Consider the following 24360-nt stretch of genomic DNA (forward strand, 5'->3'; position numbering starts at 1 on the left):
AAGGCTAAAATTTGTCTATGGTGAGCATGGTAGCAATAATTTCTTTCTTTAAGCTACTTCTATTTGTCAAAAGCAATAATTTGAATAGGATGGAGGTGAAACTAAGATTGAAAAGAGCTAATGGTGGGGGAGGAGGAGGGTGATGACAGCTAAAGCAGCTTTCCAAGAGATGGCATGAAGGAGAATGTAGACACCATATTTTACAATGGGAAATGAACATATTTTAATTCATGAATGGAAGAGACAGACAGAAAAAGAGGTCAAAAATATGGAAAGGGAAATGACCTGAGGACTATGGTTCCAAAAAAGGATAGGACCATTAGCCCCAAATAGGATAAAGGGGATTTCCTCCCTCGATTAAAAAAAAAAAAAAAGAGGAGGAGGAAGGAAGACACTGAGTTTGCAGGCAGAAAACATGAAATTAATAGAGTTTCCTCTTGATGACTTCATTTCCTGTATGGAGGTACTATCACCTGCTAAGAGTGAAAGAAAAGGTAGTAAACAAAGGGAAATAAGAAGAAAGAAGTTGATCTAAAATAATTGCTGTAAAGAGCTGACTTAAAAAGAGAAACAGAAAACATGTTAGCCAGAAAAATAGGGCTAGTGTTTTTGAGGGGCATCTATTTCTGTGATTCCCAAGAAATGCTCAATAGGTCAGATTTGAAAGGGGAAAGAGATAGAGAATGGATATGATCAAAGTTGGCTTTGGTCTAGAGTGTGCGCTGGGAGGACAAGAGACAAGAATAATGGCAAAAAAGAAGATGAAGGGTGAGCAAGGGTCTAAGTTTCTTAGAAAAGAAAATTAAAACAGAGAACCAGTAAAGGGGAAAGAGATGATCAGAAGTACTGACAGTCTCGATCGTGTCAGAGAGCAATAGAAATAAAAACATGAATGATCTGAAAAGAAGGCTGGAGACAAATGTGATCTACCACAAATGTGACATATTCAATTTTTAAATGTTTAGACTTAAAATTTATCTGAAAGAGTAGACAGAATATTCAGGAAAATTGTGAAAACAAAAGAGTAGCACAGAAGATATGCTCTACAAGCATAAACAAATAATCAGAAGCTTCCACTACTTGAAACAGCTTAGTGTTGATTCAAAATAGATCAATGGAACAGAGAACAGAGGTAGAAATGGGAATCTAATAGCTGATACAGGAAGAATTTCAAAATCAATGAGGAAAGCAAATTATTGAAGAAATGAGGTTAGCAGCTGGCTAGCCACTCGGAAACAGATAAAAAATGTATCCACACTACTCTGTTTATATCAATATAAATTTCAAAAGATAGCAAATTTAATGCAAAATAAATATAGTAAAGATTTCATAGTTGGAACAGTTTCTGGAGAAGCAAAATTTGAGAATGTGGTATAAGAGGCTGAAATGAAATGAAGACAAAGGTCACCAGAATACAGAAGAAACTCTCCACCTAGGGTTACTGTCTGAGGTGTCTACAAAGTCCCAATGAGGCTGTGGTCTGCAAAGTTACCCTGCTAAAAATACCTGATTGACTCAAGCTACTTCTGAAATGTACTATGTGCATTTCATTCTAAAAGTTAGGCATCCCAAATCGAAAACACAGGGTCCTGACTCAGCCAGATACCTGAGGTTAAATTATCAATCTTCTCTGATAGTGTCCACACGCACTTTGGAATCTGAAACACACTGCAGGGATTCTCCTCTAGACCTATGTGGTTAAGCCCTCCGTTACGTGAATTGCTGACTTAAATTTTTATGTTGTTAAATCTTAACTGCACTAATCTGATCAATCTCCTTAACTTGCAGATTTATACTTACAAAGCTGCCAATCAAGTTATTTTTATCTCCTATATTCAATTTGACATCATTATAATTTCAATGCTATAATAGTTCTCTCGATAGCAAGGAATTGATGCCATTGATAATAATATACTTCTGGTTCCCATCATCTTGGTTTCTGTTTGTTGATTTTAGTACATACTATATATATGATTCCTTATTAGATAAACCTTATTTATTTTGCTGCCATCCCCAAATGAACCATTACCTCTTCTTGCTCTTCTTCATCATATTCCTCCTGTTCTGCAGCATCATCCTCATCGTCATCATCACCTTCTTTACTTTTCTCTTTGCTGCCTTCTTTATCTTCATTTTCCTCATCTGATTTTTCACCATCGTCTCTTTTTTCCAATTCCTGGTATAAGCATGTTTCATTAATTTGTATGGAAACCACTAGACTGCTGACTTCCCTGCTTAGCCTTAAGGGAACAGTTATCTATCACCTTATTCTAATCCCATCTTAACACCACCTCCAGGTCACCACTAGGAAACTATCAGTCAACTCAAGAAAGAAGGAATTTACTATCTCACCATGAAACCAGCATTTTCTTTGATTTTGTTACTTAATAATTGGGTTTCAGATTAATACTGGGCTTATCAGCTCTAATGCACAATGCTTAATTTCCCTACCTTCTCTTTTCTTTTGAGAGAAAGTCTCGCTCTGTCACCCAGGCTGGAGTGCAGTGGCACGATCTCGGCTCACCGCAGCCTCCTCCTCCTGGGTTCAAGTGATTCTCCTGCTTCAGCTTCCTGAGTAGCTGGGACTACAGGCGCACACCACCAAGCCTGGCTAATTTTTTAGTAGAGACAGGGTTTCTCCACGTTAGTCATGCTGGTCTCGAACTCCTGGTCTCAAGAGATCTGCCCACCTTAGCCTCCCAAAGTGCTGGGATTATAGGCATGAGCCACAGTGCCTCGCGGTCTACCCTACCTCCTTCTAAAATATTTGAGGTGACTTAGTTTATGGAGAACTTTTAGAATGTTATTTCGTTTTCCTTCTAACATAAAAGGAAACAAAATAAGGTAATAGTATTATTTCAAAATGTCTATGTTTCACTTTATACATGAGACCATTTAACACTATTATTATAATAGCAAGTCATCCTGGGCTAGATTATCCTAGTTGCATTTTATCTGTGTCTTTATCTCTTTTCTCTCTCATTATTTACTTCCTGTTGCCAGGAATTCTTGTTTCTTAATATATCTGGCAGATGGAGAAGAAAGAGAGAAATTAAAACTCAAATCACAGTCAATACCAGCAATTATTAGAAATTCTAAAAGAGAAGACAAAAGAGAGATGCAGTTTGGAAAGCTTTGATTCCATGAGAGTTCCACTTATCCACAAGTGGAACCATCAGGGAATAGTACACAAAATTAACTTTAAAATTACATCTTTGTATTTTTATTAGGACTACCAACAATTTTTTTCATTTAATAAAAAGTGACCTATGTTCATTACTGTCATTATCTGTTCACTAAATTGTACTATGCTCAATTTGCACATATGAGAGAATTTCACAAGTTTTCCAGGAGTCAATAATTTCACATATTAATACTCATAATTAAGGCATAAATCACCTCAGCTAAAATGTGATTAGTCCCCTAAACAGAAATTGGAATATTAATGCATGAATCTGCAAACACTCCATCTCTATTATAAAGTATTTGCTTTGTAGATTACATATAGAGAGAAAACAGGTTTTATATCTGGAGTAACTACAACTTAGCTATTCCTTTATTGGTTCTTAAATGCGTATCTTTAAAAATTGTAATTAATTCAAATTTGAATTTAAGGAAACCAAAGACAATAGAGAGACTACATTAGATAGGCTCAATTTCTAATCAAAATTCAAACTCTACCTTTCCTGTCTGCTTAACCCACTCAGGCAGAACAAATAACACCAAGGTAATAGACATAAGATGATTTATCTTGATACTGACTCATATGTTGTCTTACATGAGTTATTACTACAATATAATGTGTGCAATTTTTCCAAATGGAAATCCTTTTGGAAAAGTGCAAGTAAAGCGTGCTTATGGATCTTTTGCAGCATCTATAATAAGATAGACACACATATATGATGCTATGTTAATATTATAACTTTTTTTTATATTTTAATCAGATCACAGTAAAAAGACCTGCAACCAATAAGTTTGTGTAGTTAATAGGAAACTGTAGTGCCATATTTATTTAGCTCTGTGCAGGGTACACACTATGTCTAAAAAATCATGCTATTATTTTATAATTAAGAACATAGTTATTTAAACCAGTTATGTAAAAGTACGTTTTTTTTTTTTTGGAGAAGGAGTCTTGCTCTCTCACCCAGGCTGGAGGGCAGTGGCACGATCTCGACTCACTGCAAGCTCCACCTCCCAGGTTCACATCATTCTCCTGCCTCAGTCTCCCGAGTAGCTGGCACTACAAGTGCCGGCTACCACGCCCGGCTAATTTTTTTGTATTTATAGTAGAGACGGGGTTCCACTGTGTTAGTCAGGACAGTCTCGATCTCCTGACTTCGTGATCAACCTGCCTCAGCCTCCCAAAGAGCTGGGATTACAGGCATGAGCCACCACGCCTGGCCAAAAGTACTTTTTAAATTCAGTGCCACATAGGAACTAGGAAGTCTATATTTCTATTATTGCTATCTCAAATATCTTTAAAAAAAATTCTCATCTTTATTTCCACCATAGAGATCTAAATCAGACTCATAAAATAGGTTAAAAATAGCAGATTTATACAACTTTTTAATAAAAACTGATCTCAAAGTCACATACATTGTCTCACTGCTTCATTCCTTTTGCATTAAGCTACTAGTTTCAGCTCTTCTACTTACTAGTCTCCATTTTCTCTCCTGTTGAGATTTAACCATCTAACCTTACTACTTTACAGATTTAAGAATAAAATGAATAATATAAAGACACTGAAAACAGTGTTCAATTACGGACAGAGAGCAGTTCTTCTGGTTTAAATATTATACAGCCTTACAGCCACCATACAGAGCCTCCTGTTATGCAGAAAAAAGAAATCTCAGATATTAGTTTACCACTAATTACTCACAGATTAATCATGAGATTTGAATGTATGTCACTCCCTATCCATCCATTAATGTACTATTATAAAAAAATTTGGAACTGTTTTTGCTGAAAAAATCAGCAATAAGAGAGTCATCTGGGAACAACTTTTGCTCTACTAAACTCATTGGTATTTCTAGATTTAAATTTCCAGTTTTACCAGTATGTGTCCTGAAAAAGGTGTTTAAATGTAGAGAATATGGAAACACAATTTGTTGCCAGGAGAAACCACACCCAGAGGTCCAGATCAATCTTCCTTACAGCACATGTCATCTTAGTAAGTTTTCTCCAGGAAGCTTTAAGCATAGCCAGAACCTGAGTTCAATCAATACAAACTGGCTAGAACTGCAGTCCCATCATTCCAGTATAGTTAAACTTGACAGTTATCACTGCTCCTTCGTCAGTACTCTGGCTTTATTTTTCAGACATGTTATCTCTAACTCAAGTACTGGTCAAATAATAAAATAAAAATATGAGTTTCCACTACCAAGTAGCTGTGCCTACTTGGCCAGGCAAGTAAAAAATTTAAAGCCTTGACTTCCTCATCTGTAAAGAAGGAATAATACCCACCTCTCCTTGTTGTTACGAACTTTTATGAACATAACATATATGTTCATCAAGGAGGCTGGCACAGAATAAGTTTCAATAAAGTGTTAGCTGTTACTGTCATCATCATCATCAAAGCAAGACAATGCATGCACTGATAATGGTAGTTAATTGGTATAATCTCCATAAAGAGCAATGTAACAATAGCTATCCATTTCATACAGTGCACGGAAGTACTGACCAAACAAATATTGTAGAAAGCTACCCTACACATGTGAAATGACATACTTAACATAAATTCATTGCAGCACTGTTAATAACAGCAAAACACTAGATGAAACATAATGTCTGTATGTCCAATTATGTAGGACATTAATTAAATAAATTACAGTTCATTTTTATAGTGCAGCCAAAAAAAAAAAAAAAAGGATGAGGTAACTCTACACAGACTGATATGGAACCACATCCAAGGTATTTTGTTAAGTGATAAAATGAAAATGCAGAATGTAATACGCTACCTCTGTCTTTAAAAAGAAAAAAAAAACAGCCTCGTATTTGCTATGTATGAAATACTTCTGAAAAATACATATAAGAAACTAGTAACATTGGTTGCCTATAAGAAGGGAACTGGATGACTAAAGAAAGGAATAGGAGGGAAATTTTTCAGTGTTTTAACCTTCTGAATCTTACATTTTTAAATTTTTGAAATATTTAAATTTTTAAAATTTTCTGTGTTTTAACCTTCTGAATCTTACATTTTTATTTGTGAAATATTTAGATAAAGAAAGCTATAAAAATAAGTTCTATAAAAATACAGTTTTCCCTCAATATTCAATACTTAACATAAGACCAAAAAAAGCATTAAAACAGTACATATTAACCAACAGGAGGAAAAATGAGAAGTTTTTAAAAGAATTACATATGTAACTCTTTGTAAAACTTTTTCATGTTTCTCTTTTTTTTTTTTTGAGACAGAGTCTCGCTCTGTCGCCCAGGCTGGAGTGCAGTGGCCGGATCTCAGCTCACTGCAAGCTCCGCCTCCCGGGTTCACGCCATTCTCCTGCCTCAGCCTCCCGAGTAGCTGGGACTACAGGCGCCCGCCACTGCGCCCGGCTAGTTTTTTGTATTTTTTTTTTTTTAGTAGAGACGGGGTTTCACCGTGTTAGCCAGGATGGTCTCGATCTCCTGACCTCGTGATCCGCCCGCCTCAGCCTCCCAAAGTGCTGGGATTACAGGCTTGAGCCACCGCGCCCGGCCTTCATGTTTCTCTCCCCCTGCATGATTCAAATACAAGCGGAAAGGGGGATACAGTGAAAAAGAAAGAGGTGACAGAAGATGAGGTAAGTGGCCAGGCAAGTGGTAACGAAGGACAGGACAGACCCTCCATATCTCCCAGCCCACAAAGTTCAAACCTTCCCAGTTACCTTAAACGCTGGGTTCGCTTCTGCCAAATTTTCATTATTAAAAAGTAAGAGAATGCTGAAAGGTTGAGACAAGAAAGCAAAAGGAGGTAGGATCTTTTACATTTTTTCAGTTCACTTGTATAGTAAGAAGAAAACCTTACCTCAATTTTTTTCAACACATCTGCAGTATTAGTGAGTGATGTGCCTTTGCCTGCGTCTTTTGCCTTTTTGGGTTTTGGGCCTGCTGAAGTAAAACTACCAGTTAACACATTTTTCTGCAACTGCAACTATGTATTATATTTCCTTGTCTTTGTGTATGCTGTCCAGCATTGTGCTACTGCATCCTAGGCAGTCACATAGTTTCCAGAGTAAATTAATTTTCTCAAAGAATAAACAAATCACACCTTACCAATTTTCCAATGATAAGGAATAAATGATAATCACTTAATAGGATTTTTCTTTTCTTAAGACTGAAGTATATTTTTTACTAGTACTGAAAATTGGTACTGGCAATTAATATCATTAGGGCCAAAACTGCTAAAATGTTGCCTCAGATAGAGAAGTACCAAGAGTATAGTGAAAGGCTCCCACAAATCCACCTGCACTGGCTTCTCCTTCACTGATAAGTGTACTTCATTCTAACCAGAGGAATCTTACCAGGTGTGCAAAATAAAAAGGAAGTGCAGGATAAATATTCTTTTCGGCTTTAAAGTCAACTACAGATGTGTGATCCTCTAGGACATGGCCAGTATCATTCAGGCACAAGTATTTTATTATGAAAATAATATACTTGCCCAATAAAAATGAATGGTATGAAAGACAGAAGATAAATTGCCATATCTCAAAATTCTGCATTCAAGCTAAATATGATTATATACTGTATCTTTAAAATAAAATAAAAATATGTCTGCCTTAAATACATATGTGCAAAAAATGTAAATTGTTTATGTACTTCAAATATGTGCATTTGCCAATGGTGAAAGAGATGACAATGCAACACACAGTATCTTTGGAATAAAGATTACAATAGTTAAACTGAATATACTCATCATATGAATCTGAAAACTCAAAAGCATATAAGTGAAATAAAATGTTGTAATGGCTTTGGGCTACATAATTTTTTTTTCTACTCCTATCAAAAATATTGCATTTTGAGGCTCTTCTGAAAGTGCAGGGTCTAGAGAACTATTTCACATATAAATTCTGCCAGTCAGTTACCAAAGCAATATGATAAGCGACAAAATTGTCCCATTGTGGTCAGAGAGTATTACAGTTCTTTTCCAAAATAAAACTAAACACTTAGAAATTACTTTGCAAGAGGAAAATGTGGCTCAGGAAGATGTAATTTTGTTAAAGATTAACATTTAACCTACAAAAGAAAATTTTTAGATTGTGGTAGATGACCCATAACTGATGGAATTACAATTTACTGTGTTATACTGAATTGCCCCTCAGGGAATTACTGAGCTCAGAGCTCCCAAACATATGTATTAGTGATTCCTCAAACAAAAGTAGTAGTTAAATTTAATGATGGGTAACTTTCTCTGACCCCCTTGGGGGCAAAGACTGTTTAATATGAACTGTAACAAATAAAATATAGCATCACATATGAACAAGATCTCAAGAAATATAATATTAATGCCAAAAAACATTAGCTAAGAATGTATTCTACTTACATCATGAAGTCTTTTTCTAAGAACTTTTTATCAAATTATTTAATTTCATAACATAAACCTTTGTTAAAGGGATACTAAAGAATATGGTCAGGTAAGTAAACTAATTTTTTTTTCCCATCTTTGACCAAGTATCTGCATATATTTGAATAGTTTCTTTTAACACATGGCAGTAGCTGGTTCTTCAAGAAACAACTGTTTTCAGCCTTTGACTCTATTGTTACTGTTCACTTCTATGTAAATCAATGGAGAGCATCTTAACAAAAAGGAGAGTCCAAGCCTATCAGAAACAAGACATAAAAATTACACCATATGTAATAAAAAATACTAGAGCAACATGAGAAACAAAGTTTCATTGTTGCTTTGTTTATTAACAAATGGAAATCCTGATACATTGGGAGCTTTTACTAATGATTAATGTGGGTATAAAATCCCAGGGATGACATATTTGAAAACGTTAACTCCTCCAAAATGAGCACATTCTTTTCAGCTTTAAAGTCAACTACAGATGTGTGATCCTCTAGGACATGACCAGTATCATTCATGCACAGGTATTTTATTATGAAAATAATATATTTGCCCAATAAAAACCAACAGTATAAAAGACAGAAGATAAATTGTCATATTTCAAAATATTCTACACGCAAGCTAAATATGATTATATACTGTATCTTTAAAATAAAATAAAAATACACGTGCAAAACATGTAAATTGTGTATGTACTTCAAATATGTGCATTGTATTGTATGTCAATTATATCTCAATAAAGGTGTTAAAACAGGGAATGGGAATTCCTTCTCTTCTGTTCGTTGATAACCCCACTGTTCTTAACCTCGCTGGCTACCTTCCTTTTTCACTCTTCATTCTTCATAGCAAAATTCTAAGAAGACTCATGTATGCTAGCTGTCTCCATTTCCTAAGCTCCATTTACCGGTTAAGCCTTTCCAATATGGATTCTACCTCTGCGAATCTTTCAAAAAGCTCTCACTGAGGTCACCAATAACTGACACGCCAAAAATGAGCGAACATTTTCCAGTCTTCATCCTATTTGACCTCTTAGCAGCAATGTCTAACATCTTTTAACATTGTTGACCACCTTTCGAAATACCAGACTACCTTGTGTAACTCTGCTCTCCTGGTTCTCCTCCTCCCTCCCTCTTTCCAGTTTCCTTCTTTGCCATTCAGTCTCCTCTACCAGCGCATTAAATGTTGGCATTCCTGTAAGCTCAGGTTTAGGCCCTCCTTTCTTCTAATTATCTAATTCTGCCCTAGACCATCTTACCCTTTCTTTTGGTCTCAATGATCGTATCTCTGATAATGACTACAGTCTCCATTTTGAAGTCCATTCCCCTGTGTCCAACAATATATTTAACATTTCTATTTGTATATTTCAAAGGAACCATAAGTAACACCTTTGAACTGAACTTCTGATTTTCTCTCACACACCTGTTATTTCCCTATTTCCTCTTCCACAACTGTGTCTCAGTAAACTCCTACTCATCCTTCAATCTCAACTCCAGTTCCATTTCCTCAAAGAACCCTTCCCAATGAGGACAGTGTGTTTTTGTTTAATGATGTTACCCCATTTGACTACAAGCTCCATGAGGGCAAGGATTATTCCCACTTTGCTCAGTTTTATTCCTGTCAACACAATGTCTGGCAATAACAGATACCTATTTACTGAATGAAATTACTAAAGAAAAACAAACTGCAAACATTCACTTTGGCATTCTTCTATACAACATAAAACTCTATTTTATTGGTTTCCCAATTTTAAAATGTTTTAGTAATAATTCATACTGTAGCCACTATAATAAAAAATCTGCAATTATGCAAATGAAAAGGTCCACAGTAATTGAAGAGTCTTTCTTAGCATCTCCAGGATTCCACAACTAAAGGAAAATCCTAAGTGAATAAATACAGAAAACCAAATATTGCATGTTCTCACTTATAAGTGGGTGCTAATGAGCACACATGGACATAAACATGGGAACAATAGACATAGTGAACTACTAAAGTTGGGAGGGGAGGACGGGGTGGAGTGGGTTAACTACCTATTAGGTAGTACACTGACTACCTGGGTGCAATATACCAATGTTAACAAACCTGCACATGTACCCCTGTATGTAAAATAAACACTGAAATTTCTAAAAAGATATAAAATTTAAAAATTAAAAAATAAGACACAAAGAAAAGGCAACAACTAAGGGAAAAAAACACCCAAAAGATAAACAACAAAAAACAAGCTTTAGCCAAATAGTTATAATGCATTTTTATATATACAGGGGGACAGAGAGAGGGAGAAAGAGAGTCAGGGTCTTAGAGTGTCAAGGTCTTGCTCTGTCTTCCAGGTTTAAGTGAAGTGGTGCAATTTGGGTTAACGGCAGCCTCCGCCTCTTCGGCTCAAGTGATCCTCCCACCTTAGCCTCCCAAGGAGCTGGGACTATAGATGCATGTCACCACACTTGGCTAATATTTGTTTTAACTTTACGTAGAGACAAGTTCTCACTATGTTGCCCAGGCTGGTCTCAAACTCCTGGGCTCAAGTGATCCTCCCACTTCAGCCTCCCAAAGTGCTGAGATTACAGGCATGAGCCCTCTTGTCTAGCACAAAATACTTTAAGAAAAGCATTAAGAACAGTTGAGTATAATTTTGGGTTGACAAGTCCATATTAACAGAATGTAAGAAATAACCTTTTCCTACCTGAATTACTATTATATTAGTGAATGTACCTTTTTTACATTTATTTCTTGGCATCATCTCTCTTGGAAGTCTTCTCCAATCTGTACATAAAATAAAAAATAAAAAAATTGCAGTTTCCTCTAGGAATTAGTGGCATTGAATATAACTATGTGAAGGACACAATAGTTGTCCAGGAAATGACAATAAAGTGCCTTAGTATCTGACTTTACAAATTTAGCTTGAAACATAAAAAAACAAAATCCAAACATAACAGACAATGATATATTTTCTCCTATAAAGAAAAGTTTATCACAATAGCTTTGAAACAGTGCTATAAAATTTTTTGGGGAAGAAAATCTTACGGTAATTATTTGTGGGTGCTGGAATTATGACAGTTTTTCTTAAGTATTATTTATATTTATTTATTTGACTACTTTGTATTTCATAAGTTTTCTGTAGTTGATATATTTCTTATGCAACAAATTTTTTTTTCAAAAGTATGTTACCACAATCCCAACATATGCAAAATGAAATAAACAATTCTAACATCTGAAAACTTTAAAATTAAAAATATAAATAGCTGTCAAAAATAAATTTCCTCCAATAAATAATTTTGCTTATATTACTTAAATAATTCCTCCAATGTGTCACTTTCTTTTAATTTTTAAGCACAGAGTTAAACAGAAAATTGAAGCAACATAAAAGTTGATTTAAAAATACTGCCTGCTAATAAAGAAATTTCGGAGCATTTTTACAAAGCATTTAAATCTCAAGTCATTTTACCTGAAAAATAAATTTTGCTTTGAATATATTTTAGTTTTTGTAAACTATTCATTTTAGATCATGACGGGAATATATAAAGAGAATCATTTGAGAGATGAATACTAATGAAACGGAAGAAATGAGAGACCTAAGTTGTTTCCAACCTTACCAACACTGAAAAGATAGTACTATAATCTGTGAAAACGATAATGCTATTAATGCCATTTATGTTTTTACATAAGGGCAGTTTCCATAAAAGACCAAGGACAGAGACATAAAAAGAATGTGAATTAAAATGAGAAGACCTGGGTTCTAACAGTATCTGACAGGTCACTTTATTTCTATGACAACTGTTTTTATTTGCAAAATGAATGAGTGGGATGAGATCTCCTTTACGGCCCCTTCTAACTTGTCCATACTCAAGGTAAAGCTTCTTTTTAGATATAGTTCTTTTGAAAAAGAAACCTAACAACTAAAACTAGTCTGCTTAAAAGAAAGGAAGATCCATGAGCTTGGCTTAAAATACCTTTAAAACAAGAATTTTGTTTTCTCTTCAAATGCTCTAAAATTGCTCAGGAGCATAGTATTTGTGCTTCTTGGTACTACAAATTAAAATTGTGATTGTGGCTAATTAAATTGGAAAATCCAAATGGTTTGTTTGGCCTGTCCTATTTTTATAAAAAATATATTTTAAGGGCTGGGCACAGTGGCTCACGCTTGTAAATCCCAGCACTTTGGGAGGCCAAAGTGGGCGGATCACAAGGTCAGGAGATCAAGACCATCCTGGCTAACACAGTGAAACCCTGTCTCTAGTAAAAATACAAAAAATTAGTCGGGCGTGGTGGTGGGCGCCTATAGTCCCAGCTACTCGGGAGGCTGAGGCAGGACAATGGCATGAAAACCTGGAGGTGAAGCTTGCAGTGAGCTGAGATTGCACCACTGCACTCCAGCCTGGCCGACAGAGCGAGACTCCATCTCAAAACAAAACAAAACAAAACAAAACAAAACAAAACAAAACAAACAAACAAATATATATATACACACACACACACACACACATATATATAGTTTAAGAACTTCCACAAAAGCACTTCAACTCGTCCTTGTTTTAGCATAAAAATCTTTTCACCTTAGTTTCTAACAGATTTATATTACTAATTAATCACAATAAAAGAACCAGACTCAATTTTCCTATGGTAAAAATAGAAAACTTAGCCTAAAAAAAAATATGAGGTGAGAGAGACAGCCTTTAAAAATTGTTTCCATATTGTGTGTTTTGCAGTTACCTGGTATCCATTCTTCCTTGTATACCTTCATGTATCTTTTACTATACCTTTCAATATCTAGGAGAAAAAAAGAATAAAGAACTCATTAGGAAAATCAAGAGTAACCCTGAACTTAAGCCATTCCTTTAAGATAACTGAAAACAAGAGATAACATTTTTTATTTCACATGCAGGGAGTTTCCTATATTTGTACATAAGAGAATGGGAAAAAGGGTAAGGGTAGGCAAGGTTGGACTTGGTGAGGGGTTACCAATGTGAGGCATAAATGAGTAACCTGCAAGCCCTACATGCCAACTGCTGAAAACTCTACAGGGATCCTCTGAGCTTGCCAAAACCAGTAAAGCCACAACTGCGGCTCTTGCTTCAGACTGGTCCACCTTATCACAAGAAACACCCTTAAGGAGGGCACAAACTCTTTCCTAGCAGCACAAGTTGGAAAGCAACACTATCACACAAAAGCTTGAAGCCATGTTCATCATAAAAAGTAGTTCAGGAGTTAGTCATGAAAAGCGAAAGGTAATACTAAAGATGAATAGATAAAAACCAGGGACCAAATACGTACTGATTTTTCTTCTATGTTAAAAATATGCTTCCAAATAATACAACCACGTATGACAGAAAGGTAACTAAAATAAGCAGTAGATCAGAGACCAAGAGATCAGGTTTTTCTAGGTATTTTAACTGCTTGACTTCAGGTCAAATGTTTTAACTAATCTTGCCAAGTTTTTCACCTGTAAAATGAAGTCAGCACAAATGAGAGATTCCTAGCATTTGTAACACAACGACTTCTTTTGAAGAATTTTCTCCAAAACAGATTCCATATTTTAAATAATTTTAACCTTCAGTATACCAGAAAAAACAATTTTTAGCCTTTTTCCTCTGGGTACAATAGACCATTTTTTATATTTTAAAATATTTTTAGGTTAATTTCAAATAATGAAATACAGAGAATAAATAAAAAAGATAACAGATAAAAGAATAGCTATTGAAAACTAATCACTGGAACCCAATTAAAAAGGGGTATAAAGGATTTGAATAGACATTTCTCTAAAGAAGATACAAAAATGGACAAAAAGCATGAAAAGATGACCAACATCACTAATCATTACGGAAATTCAAATCAAAACTACAATGAGATACTGTGTTACAACCACTAGGATGGCTAGGATCAAAAAAACAATAAGAAACATTGGCAAGGATATGGAGAAATTTGAACCCTCATATATTATTGATAGGAATGTAAAACAGTACACCCGCTTTAGAAAACAGTTTGGCAGTTCCTCCATATGTGAAATACAGAGTTATCATATGATCCTATGTGCATACTCAACAGAAATGAAAACATACGTTCACACAAAACATGTACAGGAATGTTCATGACAGGATAACTTATGTAATCCTGAAAGTGAACCGACCCAAATACCCATCAAGTGATGAGTGGATAAACAAAATGTGGCATATATCCATACAGTGGAATGTTATTCAGCCATAAAAAGGAATGAAGCACTCATATGCACTAAGCCATGAATGAACCTTGAAAACATTATGGCAAGTGAAAGAAGCCAGTCACAAAAAGACACATATTACAGGATTCCACTTATATGACATGGTCAGAACAGATAAGTCTCCACAGACAGAAAGCAGATTTCTGGTGCCACGGGTTGGAAGGAGGGAAGAGTAGGGACTGACTACTAAAGGTTACAGAATTTCTTTTCTGGATAACGAAAAGCTTCTAAAAACTTAGATAGTGGCTGGGCATAGTGGCTCACACCTGTAATCCCAGAGTGGCTGGGTGCAGTGGCTCACACCTGTAATCCCAGCACTTTGAGAGGCTGGGGCAGGTAGATTACTTGAGGTCAGGAGTTCAACACCAGCTGGGCCAACATGGTAAAATGCCATCTATACTAAAAATACAAAAAAAATTAGCCAGGTGTGGTGGCGTGTGCCTGTAATCCCAGGTACTGAGATTACAGGTACTGAGATTGAGGCAAGAGAATTACTTGAATCCAGGAGGCAGAAGTTGCAGTGAACCTAGATCATGCCACTGCATTCCAGCCTGGGTAACAGAGCAAGACTCTGTCTCAAAACAAACAAAAATTAAATAGTGGTGTTGGCTGCATAGCTCTGTAGCTATATTAAAAGTCACTTAATTGTACACTTCAAGAAGTAAATTTTACACATGTGGATTGTGTCTCAGTAAAGCTGTTACTTAAAAATCATAAAACTAGGCCCAACACAGTGGCTCAGGATGGATGTAATCCCAGCACTTTGGGAGGCCACGGCATGTGGATTGAGTCCAGGAGTTTGAGACCAGCCTGAGCAATATGGTGAAACCCCATCTCTACAAAAAATACAAAAATTAGCCAGGCATGGTAGCTCATGCCAGTGGTTCCAGCTACTTGGGAGGCTATGGTGGAAGGATGGCTTGAGCCTGGGAGGTGGAGGCTGCAGTGAGCTGAGATTATGCCACTGCATTCCAGCCTGGGTGACAGAACAAGATCCTGTCTCAAATAAAAATAAATAAAGCTATTGGAGATTTTACTAAGCAATTAACTATAGCAAATCCAAATTTATATTACATGTTTTACTGGTTTTGAAGGTAAATTTAACCAAAATGGGCAAAGTCATTTGAATGCAGTTTTCTGTGCATCAGCTGCCACACACAAACCTAGAATATATGCCTTCTGTATTTCCTGATCCCAGATTCCAAATGCATCTTTAATAGGTTCTAACTTATCATTTCCTCTGGTTCTTTTTCTCATAGGTGTATCATCTAAATAATTTCATATTACAAATGCATTTCTAGTACAATCTAGCTTATCACTACTTCCAAGTCTTCTTGTACTTACATATCTAAAATGCAATATTTTAAAAAACTTTCATGTCTCATATTTCTATTGAAGAGAGGATGGCCCAGCCATCTTCTTTGCTCTATACTTGCAAAATATTTTCATTATTAAATTTAAAATCACCAATTAACATGATCAATCAAAAAAACAATTTCATGTCTATATAATCAATTTCCTTTTGATCATTATTGTCTCTGCCTTTATGTTGAACATTTGCCAGTTACAAAACACAACAAATTAATTTTGGTGCATAAATATCATAAAACAAAACAAAAACGATCACCTCATTTTAGCAAATGGGATGTTCCAGGTTTTTGATACGAAGTATTACACAATGAGTTCTTCTTCAAAGATTGACTGTACAAGGTCACCATAATTCCTTTTTAATTCTTGGAGAGAGTGTTTACTCATTGATTCTTGAATTTGAGAAAATTCACTGAAGACAATATCATCTGAAGACTCAGTCTGAGATTTTGCTTATACAATCAATTTAATCATCATCATTAGCATCCAGAGAGCTATCTATCTCTTTGCATTTGTCTTCTGATTCATCTAAGAACTGTGGAATATGTTTTACTGTCAATTTTGGACATTATGAGCAGAAAATTAAAAAATTTTGAAATTTTCAATTGTATTAAATGAAAATTAAAACAGAGCAACTACAAATATGAAGGTCTCTGAAGACTTTATGTCTTCTTAAAACACAGATATAATACTTTGGACAATGCAACAGGAAAACTATATGATGACATAATATTGATAATTTATTTCAATTGCACAGTCAATTCCATCATTCTCCCATTTTTTATATTTATTCTTTTTTTCAGTATAGTGGGGAATGTCTGATGAATAATGATAAGGTAATATCTATGATGATGAAATAGGAAGGTATTTCAAGATAGAGAAAAAATAAGATCACTCAGATTCCACAGTTATCTTAGATATATAAAAGGGTTCAATGGGCTGATATGGTATTCTAAGATAAAACGAGTTTTCCTTTTTAAGTAAATTTCTGTTTCTTCTTTAGAAAACCTCTACGCAAGAATAAAAGTTATGAATATCAATCACACAAACAATAAGAACTGCTCCAAAAATACCGTCAAAAATTTATATTGAGTCTCATGGACACGGATGGTATAGCAAGAATTAGTAAGCCAAATTCCATTTATTCAGTAACAAACCTATGGACGTATTTAAGTAAACGTATTATTTCCATTAAGCTGTGAGGTTCTGAAAATGACTTATGACACCATCACCACTGTCAGAATCATGTTTCTACCTCAAAGGACTCTGTAGTTCAGGAGCTTGAGCTAGAAACCACTGGACTGGACGATCTCTACATCCTCTTACAGCTAAAATTCACTAAATAATATTCATTGGTGTTTTTCCTTTATTATATAACAAATTTTGATGCAAAATACTAATCATTTCTATAATTCTACCTGAAAACATTAAAAACAAACTTTGAAGACATTGCAACATGAAAAATGTTCATTCCATGCCTTCAGTTCTTTAGGACTGATCTCAATGCCCTGAGCCACCAGCCACTTGACTATCAGGAAGTCTTGAGATCTCCCACCCTATTTGTCTGTCCTAGTGTCTAATGATTTAGTTCTTTACAGTAGCCCTTAAGTCTCTCTTTCCTAAAGAACACAAGTGGCAAGTGATGCACCTGGCGAAGGCACAGTCATGCAGTATCTCTATCCGGAATATGATTCTGACAGTAGGGTGGTTCTGTTCAGTCTGGCCAATTCTTTTTCACTCATAGCATGGATATTATATAAATTTATACATGCACATATATACACATATTATATAAACCTATATACGCACATATAAATGTATATATTTTATAGAAAAACCTTTATTTTTAACATGAGTGTTTTTTAAACACTATATCAGGAAAGAGAGGTAAGCTGGGTGTGACGGCTCAGGCCTGTAATTCCAGCACTTTGGGAGGCCGAGATGGGAGGATCGCTTGAAGCCAGGAATTCGAGACCACTGTGAGCAAAAAAACGAGACCGCTGTCTCTACAAAAAAAATAAAAATAAAAAATTAGCCAGGCATGGTGGTGTGTGCCTGTAGTCCCAGCTACTCAAGAGGCTGAGGTAGGAGGATCACTTGAGCCCAGGAGTTTGGAAGCTGCAGTGAGCTGTGATCGTGCCACTGCACTCTAGCCTGGGTGACAGAGCGAGACCTCATCTCTAAAATACAAAATAAAACAATAAAAAAAAAGACAGAAGTAAACATGAAGATCTCAGGGAGAATGTACTTGTATCAATCTGGAAATTTCTATATAAGAGTTTTCCCCTGAAAGAAATAAAAGCAAAAAAAAACCCTTATTTTTAAAATACTTTATTGCCTAGTTATCAAAGATAAAGTGCCCCTTAATCCAAGTACAAGCCAACCATTCCCATAGACCAACAACAGAATTATAGTTTTTTGTTTGTTTGTTTGTTTGTTTTTAAGAGACAGAGTCTCGCTCTGTCACCCAGGCTGGAGTGCAGTGGCACGATCTCGGCTCACTGCAAGCTCCACCTCCCGGGTTCACGCCATTCTCCTGCCTCAACCTCCCGAGTAGCTGGGACTACAGGCACCTGCCACCATGCCCCGCTAATTTTTGTATTTTTAGTAGAGATGGGGTTTCACCGTGTTAGCCAGGATGGTCTCGATCTTCTGACCTTGTGATCCGCTTGCCTCAGCCTCCCAAAGCGCAGGGATTACAGGCGTGAGCCACCGCGCCCCACCAACAAAATTATGTTTTTAATATCCCTGTCTAAAACACTCACATAAATGCTTTAATTATTTGATACACTTTTTTTTTTTTTTTTTTTTTGAGACAGAGTCTCACTCTGTTGCCCAGGTTGCAGTACAGTGACATAATCCCAGCTCACTGCAACCTCCACCTCCCCGGTTCAAACGATTCTCCTGCCTCAGCTTCCTGAGAAGCTGGAATTACAGGCACGGGCCACCACGCCTGGCTAATCTTTGTATTTTTAATAGACACAGGGTTTCCCCATGTTGGCCAGGTTGGTCTCAAACTCCTGACCTCAGGTGATGCGCCTGCCTCAGCCTCCCAATGTGCTAGGATTACAAGAGTAAGCCACTGTGCCTGGTCTAATTTGATGTACTTTTAAATTAGACATGTGTTTTAATAACAACCACATTCAGCTAAGTAAATCTGTACCATAGAGAAAAGATCAATTTTAAAAGCACTAAAGTATACCCTGCATTACTATTTTTTCTAGTAAGAATGAATACTGATTAGTTCATTTGGTCTTTTTGAAATCTTTAAAATGAAAAGTTTTATTTTAGAACTCAAACAGATGAAAGCATACAACATATTCATGGAAGTTAAAAATTTCAGTATTAGGCTAGGCGCGGTGGCTCACGTCTGTCTGTAATCCCAGCACTTTGGGTGGCTGATGCGGGCAGACTACTTGAGGTCAGGAGTTCCAGACCAGCCTGGCCAACACGGTGAAACGTCTCTATTAAAAATATCAAAATTAGCTGGGCACGGTATTTCACGTCTATAATTCCAGCTACTCAGGAGGCTGAGATGTCAGAATCACTTGAACCCAGGAGGCAGAGGTTGCAGTGAGTCGAGATTGCACCACTGCACTCCAGCCTGGGTGAGAAGAGTGAGACTCCATTCTATTACAAAAAAAAAACCAAAAACAATTAAGTATTTTTGAGATAAAATATCTCTTATCAAACCATTATATAACTCAAAGCAGCTATGTTTTGAGAATTAAAAGAATTTGTCTAAAATGCTTCTTATAATTATAAGCACATGCTAAGATCATTACACAAGGCTTCCTTTTTTGACTCAGCCAATTCAAACTATTCTAGAGAGAGGAAAAATGGAATGTATTTTTAATACTAATAGAATGAGATGACACTATTAATTTCTCATGTTTTAATGATGTTGTTTTGAGAACTCAAAGATGGTATCAGTCTCTCTAATTTCAACAATCAAGGGCAGAAAGTAAAAAATCAATATAGTACTGCTGTGCTAAATAGCTACGCAGGAATCGTTTCCTTTCCTATAAAACCACTTCCCACTTCTAGTCTGAGACTGTTGAGCCCTCTCCAACTATAATGTTCCCTTTCTTCACTAAGCAGCACTAATGAACACATATTTTACATCATATCAAATACCTGAATGAAAAACCAAACAAAATCAAGTCTTAAAAATTTTTTTAACCTAAATATTAAATAATTGGAGACATGCATAAAGGTTTATGTATAATAATAATCACAGCATTATATATACAAGCAAAAAACTGGAAATAATCTTTAAAAAGCAGGAAATTAGTTACAATTAATATTATATCCACAGAGTAGACTACCAGTCATTAAAAGTCATGTTTGCCAAGAATAATAAGGATATGTGAAAATGCTAATATGCTACTGATTGAAAAAAGATACAAAGTAATATGAATCTAATTTTGTAAAGAGAATATGCATGCATAAGAAAAAATCTGGACTATATAACAAAATATTAATAGTGGTTCTCTAGACATAAGCATGGGTAATTTTTACTTTTCAAAATTTTCCTGTTTTTCATAATTTTCACTGAACATATAAAATTATTGTGAAAGCTATTTCTAAAAATAAAATATCAAAGTTTAAAGTATTTTTTCTGTTAAAGCAACATAAATATGCTTTTTCAAAGTGGTTGATAATTTTTGATTGAATAGAATCAATCAACATTCAATGATTATATATCTTGTGCTTAAACACTGTTTCATCTGTACACATTAAGACACATAATCAAAGACTCCAATATGGTACCTTGTCTTTCTTCAGGTGTTTCAATAAAATAAGGCATTCTTTTCATTGTTTCTCTCAACTCCTGTTTCAAAGCCAGCATATATTCTTCACCTTCTCCTGTTTTCAGTGGCACTGGTTTATAATCTGTATCCTGTTTAAATTAAGACACAAAGGGTTTTTTTCAAATCAATTATGTATTCTAATATCCCTTTTATCTGTATTGTAGAAAAGAGCAGTTTTATTGAAATACTGTGTTTTACAGGCACTAAGTTTTACAATCAACTTAAAAGATGAACTTCTGTAGTCTATTTAACCTGTTAACCCATTTCCTACTTTGCTCTCATATTAGAGGTAAAAAAGACGCATAATTTTCCTATTGGCCCTGAAAACTACACCAATAATCATTTTGTCATACAGTCTGTTGACCTATGTGATTATCTACTTTAAGGATTAAGATACCAGGCCAGGCGCGGTGGCTCACGCCTGTAATCCCAGCACTTTGGGAGGCCGAGGAGGCGGATCACAAGGTCAGGAGATCGAGACCATCCTGGCTAACACGGTGAAACCCCGTCTCTACTAAAAATACAAAGAAAAAAAAATTAGCCAGGTGTGGTGGTGGACACCTGTAGTCCCAGCCACTCGGGAGGCTGAGGCAGGAGAATGGCGTGAACCCAGGAGGCGAAGCTTGCAGTGAGCCAAGATCGTGCCACTGCACTCCAGCCTGGGTGACAGAGCGAGAGTCCGTCTCACCAAATTAAAAAAAAAAAAAAAAAAAATTAACATACCAAAAAAAAAAAAGAAAAAGAAAAAGAAAAACTAAGGTACCCAAATGAGGGCAGCTGCTTTAGGTCCTTATTAACCTCAACTAGTGGTGGTGTTATTGGGAAAAAATAAATAAAAAAGCAGCAGCTATAATTTAGTGTATGGTTACTATGATATATTCAATATCCAATATCCATTATCTCATTGAAAGGACTACCAATATTTCTCCTTTTACAGTGAAGAAATTGAGAAGTGAGTAATTTATAAGCCCATAGAATGAATAAATGGCAAGATGGAGTTTGAAGCTGCATTTCCAGTTTTTAAAATTATACACACATATACATATACACAAATATGCATTTGTATGTGTGTATATATTTACACAAATATATTCATTAACAAGTGGATCTCTAGGGTACATAGTAAAGACATTTCTGGTTTCAGAGAATAAAGATAAGGTACATTTTCAAAATTTGATTAGGAATATATACATTCATGCTGCAACTACTTATTGAGTACCCAACATGGTTAGACTATAGAAGATACCATGATAAACAAGTCAAAGTCCCTGCCCACAGGGAACTTACATTCTAGGAGAGAAACACACAACAAATTAGTAAACAAATGAGGTGACATACAATTTCACATAGTGATAAATGACATAAAAATAAACGAAGGTGCGTAAAGGAAAAGTGACTGACAGTGCAGGGAGGATGGAGGTGCAGTCTACACAGGGTGAGCACGCGTGGCCTCTTGGGGAAGTCACATCTGAGTAGAGATTGGGATAAAATCAGGGAGCCATCCATGCAAAGAGAAGAGATGGTAGGGAACCAGCAGGCCCAAAGGCCTGAGGACACAAGGAGGCCCGCGTAGCTGGGGAATGAGAAGGACAGTGGTAGAAAGAGTCAGAGAGACATCAGAACGGAGAGATCAGGAAGAGCCTTTTACCCAGTAGTAAGGAATTTTAATTTCATTCCAAGCATAAAGAAATACTATGTACTAACATCCCCAGTGTTTAGAAGTAATCTCACACATGGAAAAGAGCTTGTTTTAAAAATCACTGTAAAGTGACATTATGCCAATACCTGAGATATTTGTCTTTGTTTTTATGCTGCGCTGAATATCAAAAAGGTAAAATATCAACAGCAAAAAGCGGAGACCCCTTGTGTGAGATATCTAGATCCCTGGATACATTCTAAACTAAACATAAAGTGAAAACATTACATATTATGCAAATTTAGCTTGCAGCATACTCACTAAATTTTAAAACAACACTAAAATAAGCAAAAAAAGTTCAGTGGGGGACAAAGTCAAGTGGCATACTAAGGAGCAAACTTAAGTTCTATAGATACAAGACGAGAAGAAAATCATTAAGTGAAGGTGCGGTAGGGTGGGAACTTAGAACCATTATAAAACCTAATGACTTTTAAAACTATTATTTTCATATTGGAATTTATCAGTAACACCAACAGGAGTTGTAAGAATTGAAAACTAATTCTTTAGTGGTTCACATAGTACTAAATATATTAATAGAAAGATGTATACAGTTTTGTTTTCTATATTTTAAGAAAGCAGATCATGAAAATATTTAAAGGTAAGTGAAACACACTCTCCTTTACTTTCTTATACTTGAGGATACTATAATCATATATCAAGTCCTATATAGAATTTAATATTCTCTGAAAAATGAAAAAACACACTATGAGAATTCAACAGTTCATATACTTACAGGAAATAGTGGGGGTGGTTTCAACACTACATCAGGTAACTTTTCGCCTTTGCTAAATCCAACAGCCTCAATATTAAAGGTATAAGCAGCACGTCCTCTTCCTTTATTCCCAGCCATCAGAAATAGTTATACCAGATGAGTAGCCAAATTCTGAAAGGCACTATTAATGATTAAGATTTACTGGATCACACATAAAAAAGAAATCAACACTTTAAAGCAAAATATAAAACTGCATCCCTTAAGTAGCATAGTTGATTTAAAATACTTTTGGAAAGCAAAACATGGAGAAATAAACATTTGACAAGTAACTGTTGAATTTCTCACACACACACATCTTTGGCAGGTAAGATAATGATGGCTTCAACTCCCTCACCCACTACTACTGTCCCACATCCAGACTGATGAGGAGAAGAAATCTTTCTTTTTCATATCAACATAAAAACATAAAAAAAAAAAAATCTTTCTTTTTCACATCATCATTAGTCATATATACTTTAAGACTTTAAATGATTTATCTTAGCATGTGAGTGTTAGGAAGAATCCCTGAGATCTAGTCTAATGTCTCCCTTTTAGAAATGGGAATGGTCGTTTGATGAGACTCGAAAGAAGCCTGTCCAAGAAAAAAAAATTCAGAGGAAAACAGCTGAAATCATTAAAGTTACAATAAACCTGTACTCTTCAATTTTGGGGACAGGAGTGACATCATACATGCAAGTTGTAATGAACTTTTGAATCCTCTGATTATACTATGAGAACTGAGCTGGCAATGTAAAAACAGGGTTCCCTACGCTAGAGTTCTTCCAACAGAAGTCTGCATTCAACTGTAGTGATGATTATAATGCACACTCTTTACATCTCTTTTCCCGCTGGTAATACTGAGCCTCATTTAAGCCTGTGAACCCAAGACAGAAACTATATGTCCTCCAGTCCACCTGGAGGAAGTCAGAGGAGTGGCTTTGGTTTTGGCTCCATCAGCTCAGTCTCATTTCTGAATCCACT

At 35.6% G+C, this 24360-nt stretch overlaps 1 protein-coding gene across 9 annotated transcripts in view; it reads right to left on the reverse strand.

Annotated features, from left to right (window-relative positions):
• POLR3G (RNA polymerase III subunit G) overlaps positions 1–24360 on the reverse strand; it is a 45581-nt gene that overhangs the window by 10399 nt on the left and 10822 nt on the right. For 3 of the 9 annotated variants that reach the window (XM_050795501.1, XM_050795500.1, XM_050795497.1), the window contains exons 2-7: positions 23362–23521; positions 20892–21021; positions 13247–13303; positions 11249–11299; positions 7004–7086; positions 2030–2176 (exon numbers count right to left, since the gene is read on the reverse strand). In XM_050795501.1, coding sequence (XP_050651458.1) covers positions 2030–2176; positions 7004–7086; positions 11249–11299; positions 13247–13303; positions 20892–21021; positions 23362–23478 — 585 coding nt within the window. In that variant the 5' untranslated portion in view covers positions 23479–23521. The remainder of the gene's footprint in view (positions 1–2029; positions 2177–7003; positions 7087–11248; positions 11300–13246; positions 13304–20891; positions 21022–23361; positions 23522–24360) is intronic. The other 6 variants (XM_050795502.1, XM_050795499.1, XM_050795498.1 and 3 more) reach the window with 4 other exon arrangements.

Source organism: Macaca thibetana, chromosome 6 (genome assembly GCF_024542745.1).
Source record: "Macaca thibetana thibetana isolate TM-01 chromosome 6, ASM2454274v1, whole genome shotgun sequence".
Taxonomy (NCBI): Eukaryota; Metazoa; Chordata; class Mammalia; order Primates; family Cercopithecidae; genus Macaca; species Macaca thibetana.